This window comes from Aureococcus anophagefferens (assembly GCF_000186865.1).
Source record: "Aureococcus anophagefferens unplaced genomic scaffold AURANscaffold_55, whole genome shotgun sequence".
Taxonomy (NCBI): domain Eukaryota; class Pelagophyceae; order Pelagomonadales; family Pelagomonadaceae; genus Aureococcus; species Aureococcus anophagefferens.
The window spans coordinates 143,650-148,275 of record NW_008705608.1 but is presented as its reverse complement, the minus strand read 5'-3'; the positions used below and the strand labels follow the sequence as shown (position 1 = coordinate 148,275).

The 4,626-nt window shown below is 63.7% G+C and overlaps 1 protein-coding gene across 1 annotated transcript; it reads right to left on the bottom strand.

The window, feature by feature from the left end:
- Positions 1 to 11: 11 nt before the first annotated feature.
- AURANDRAFT_33820 (hypothetical protein) lies at positions 12 to 560 on the bottom strand (the record flags this gene model as incomplete). The annotated part of the gene is made up of 1 exon (XM_009043471.1): positions 12 to 560. A coding segment is annotated over one exon (549 nt), but the record flags the coding sequence as incomplete, so codon positions are not given.
- Positions 561 to 4,626: the final 4,066 nt, after the last annotated feature.

The window sequence follows — 4,626 nt, the reverse complement described above, 5'->3', positions numbered from 1 at the left end:
GGCGACGCGCGGTCGAAGGTGAGGCCGTCCAGGCCGCAGATGAAGCAGTTCTCCACGGTCTTGCGCAGCCGCTCGCCCTTCTGGTTCCTCAGCTCGCCGAACGTGTCGATGATGATGCCGAAGATCACGTTCAACAATACAATAAGCACGATCAAGAAGTAGAGGAAGTCGATCCAGAGGCGCGTGGACCACGTGTGCTTCATGATGTCGCCGATGCCGCCGGACAGGCGCAGGCCGTACATCATCGTCACCGCGAAGCACCGCAGCAGGCTCCGGCAGTCCTCGGGGAAGCTCCCCTCCGGCCCCTCGTCCGTGTAGGAGAAGTCGTCGGAGAAGGACTGGAAGACGATCATCGCGAAGATGTAGACCACGAAAAACCCGAGCAGCGCCGTCGCGCCGAGCTGGCGCCGCGGGTAGACGATCGCGTTGATGACGTCCTGCGACGTCGGGTCCTTGACGATGATGTCCAGCAGCAAAAACGCCGAGAAGATGCGGAACTTGAGGCCCAGCGCCGCGAACAAGGTGTAGATGAAATAGTAGAGCGTCATGGCGTCGAGCATCGTGTTCAACAGCGCCATGGCCGGGCCCTTGCCCTTCTCGATGAGCGACGCGTACGTCACGGGGCACCGGACCACTAAAAACAATAAAAGCGTGAAGGAGCTCAGCATGATGTTGAAGACGTTCAGGGGCGTCAGCACGAAGTCGTAGACCGACTTGCGGTTGCCGACCCACATGAGGTCGTTCTCCTTGGTCTGAAACGGCCGCGGGTTCTCCGGGTTCTCCGGCCGCTCGTGCTTCGCGTAGGCCATCATGATGCCGTTGATGACGCAGGCCGTGTAGAAGGCGAGCCACGTCGCGTACTCCTGGTTCCGCCGCGAGAATATCGACGACAGCGAGATCTGGCCGAACTTGATCTCGCTGAGGAGCTGCTGGTGCGAGATCTCGCGGAAGATGTCGTGCGCTCGTACCAAAAAGTCCTGGAGCCGCAGCTCGTCCGTCGTGCGGTCGACGTCCGTCACGAGCTTCTGGCGCGTCGCCTCGGAGATGTGGTCGCAGATCGACGGCACGGGGAAGAAGCGGCGCAACAGCACGCCGTCCCAGACGACCTCGACGGACGTCACGCGCTTCGCTAGGAGGCGCTGGATGGGGCGGCTCAACGTCACGGTCTCCCGCAGCGCCGGCTTGTAGTCGAAGAACATCTGGCAGAGCACGGCGGCCTCCATCTGGATCTCGCCCAACTCGCGATGCTTCTCGTCGGCGAAGTCGTCCTCGTCGCGCTCCTCGATGATGTCCTTGAGCACCTCCAGGTCGATCACCGAAATGATGCGCGTGATGATGACGCTGTTGCCCGTCTCGCCCTCGAGCAGCCCCTCGTAGATCTCCAGCGCCGTCTTTTTGGTTTCGTTGTCCTCCTCGACGAGGCAGTCGCGGATGGGCTTCGACCGCGTGATCCTATTCAAAATCTCGATGAGCTCCGTGTGGATGGCGAGGTGCATCTGGTTCTTCTTGCAGGGCCCCTGGATGACTTCCAAAAGCGTGCTCGCGGCCTGGAGCGCGGCCTTGGTCGACGACCGGCACCGGTGCTTGTCGCGGCTCAGGATGGACAGCAGTTCGACGAAGTCGTCGAGGAGGTTGATGTTCGTCAACGGCTGCTCGCGCATGATGTCCTGGTTCGGCTCGAAGTGGCCCTCGGACATGAGCTGGAGGAAGCGCATGACCATGCACGTGCCCGGGATCTCGACGTCCTCCTCCGGGTCCTCGACGAGCGGCGGGTCGCCGTAGAGATAGTAGTTCTTGATCTCGAGCATGTACTCGCGCACGGCCTTGAAGAACTGCTCGCAGTCCTGCTTCAGCACCTCGTTGATCGTCGCCTGCACGGCCGTGTTGCCGCCCTCGCGGAAGAGCAGCGCGATGCAGAGCTTGATGCCTTCTAAACTCAGCTCGCGGTCGATGCCCGGCGCGATCAGCAGCAGGCACAGCTTCGTCACGCCGCACCTATTCAGCATCAATTGGATGTCGTAGGCCGCGACGTCCTGCTCCTCGCCGCCGTCGTCGTCGCGCTCGTCGATCGACATGCCCCACGCCTTCTCGATCATGGCCCGGAAGATCTTCACGAGCCAGCGCGCCGTCCGCGTGCAGTCCGGGTCGAGCTTCTTGCCCCGGGCCGACGGCTTCAGCCGCCCGAGCGTGTGGGACACGAGCTTCATGATCAGGGGCTCGACGGGAGGCGCGGACGGCGTGTCCTTGATGTCGGCCAGGTGCGGCAAACTATTAAACGTGTTGACGATGCGCACGACGTCCTCGGACGTGTCGATGTCCTCCGAGTCCTGCAGGTCGGCGACGAGGTGGTTGAAGGTCGCCGCGGGCGTCATGATGTCGTGCGGCCCCGGCGTGTCCTCGGAGATGATGCTCTGCTTGTCCAGCAGGGGCGCGACGTGGTACTGGGACCCGTGGAGCGACATGGAGAGGCGCACCAGCGTGTCGTGGAAGACGAGGCGGTGGTCCCGGGGCATGACGTCCTCGTCGATGTCGTAGAGCGCCGTGAGCGTCTTGAACGTCTGCTCGACGATCGTGTCGAGCCAGCTCGGCAATAAATCGTCTTCCAGTAGATGCGCCGACGATTCCTGCTGCTGGTCCACGGACCCGCGCTGGTTCCGCCGGTGGCTCGACGAGTGCGTGCTGTGGCTCAGCAGGCTCTGCTTGCCGCCGCCCATCGCCTCGACGAGCACGGGGTCCATCTCGACCTCGCGCCAGGAGGACGGCCCGGGCACGTAGCGCTCCATGAAGACGCGCATGAACTGGGCGCACAACAGCGCGTGGGCGAGCTGGAGCCGCGACGTCACGCCCGTCGGCCCGTCGCTCAACAGGCCGAGCTCGAGCGGCTGCGTGCAGCAGTCGACCGCGTCCCGGAAGACCACGGGGAACGTGCCGATGAAGGACCAGACGAGGGAGTTGCGCTCGAAGGCGGGCACGTTGATCTCGACCTCGATGGTCGTGTGGTAGAGGAACATGGACAAGGCGTAGCGCGCGTTCAAAGTGGTCCGTTTATCTAAAATCGCCTGCAGCAGCTGGATGGGCGGGTACAAATTCTGCAGCTTCGCCTCCACGGTCGTGATGTCGATGGACCCCAGGGCGCAGCCCGCCAGCACCTCGAGGAGCTTGATGTTGTAGCGCAACAGCGGCGGCAGGTACTCCTCGTCCATCGCAGGCGTCATGTTCCGCGGGAGCGACCGCTTCTGCGTCGCCTCCGCGGCGATGTCCAGCGACTCGGCCATCAGATCCGCCCGCTGCAGGTAGTCCTCGGACCCCGCCTCCTGGCAGAGCCACATCATGGGCTCGTCGCGCGACGGCCGCGACAGCTCCCGCAAGACGGCGAACTGGAGCTCGACGTTGTTCTCGACGGCGCCCTCCTCGAGGAATAAGAGCGCTTCAAACAAGTCGAGGTAGCAGTAGTTGCGCCCGTTCTTGATGATCTGGTTCGCGCACTCCGTGACGATGCGCAGCGGGAAGTTCTTCGTGAGCTCGACGTTGCCCCGGACGACCTCCGCGATGACGGACGGCGACTGGACGTCGTGGTCGAAGCAATCGACAAAACGCTCGAGGTATTCGTAGGCCGCGAGCTGGTTGTGCTTGTGGTCGCGCACGAACCACTGGAGGAAGACCATGCAGAGGCGGATGATGTCCTTCGTGTTCGCCATGACCGCCGCGTCCATGCCGTCCGTCATGGACCCCTCGAGGTCGATGACGGTCATGGCCACGTCCAGCGCGCCCAGGTTGAACAACAAGGTCTGCGTCGACTCGACGGGCTCGTAGGGGCAGCGGTGGCCCGGGATCTCGCGCCGCATCATGCACGCGGACGTGATCTCGCGCAGCGCGTTCTTCACCTTCTCGTTCGTCTGCTTCTCCTCCTCGTCCTCGATGTCGCCCCAGAGCTCGTGGCGCTCCGCGTTGGACTGGAGCTCCATGAGCACCTCCTTGAGCCGCTTGCACTGCATCTCGTCCGCGGGGTCGCTCAACAGCTGCGTCGCCGCGACGTCGCGCACGAGCGCGTCGCGGACGCTGTGCTGGACCATCAGCAGATTCAGCGCCGACTGCACGAGCCCGTCGTGCTCGTACAGGCACAGGTCCAAAAAAATCTCGTCGAAGCGCCGCGACGCGACGACGTCGCGGTCGCCCGCGGTGTCGCCGCCGTTCGTTTCCACGGACGCGAATAGCGTGTCCTGGGCCAGGGTGCTCAGCCGCGGCGCGGCGTCGACGACGCGGTGGTAGAGGCTCACGGCGTCGGCGGACACCGTGCCCGTGTAGGAGTTCTTGAAGAAGGCGAGGAGCGACGTGAGGTTGCACTCGCGGTGCACGAGCGAGACCTCCCCGAGGACCGTGACGATCTCGAGCATGGTCTGGATCTGCTGGAGGGGCGTGAAGCGGTAGCGGTGGGGGATGTTCCAGTCCAACGTCTCCTCGACCTCCTTCTCGATCTCGACGAACTTGATGGCCTTGGCCGCGCGCGCGACGCGGACCAATTTGATGATGCGCAGGACCTTCGCGCCTTTCAAGCCCGGGATCGCCGACACGACGCCCGTGAGCGACATGATGTCCGAGAGCATGAGGAAGAAGTCGATGATGTTG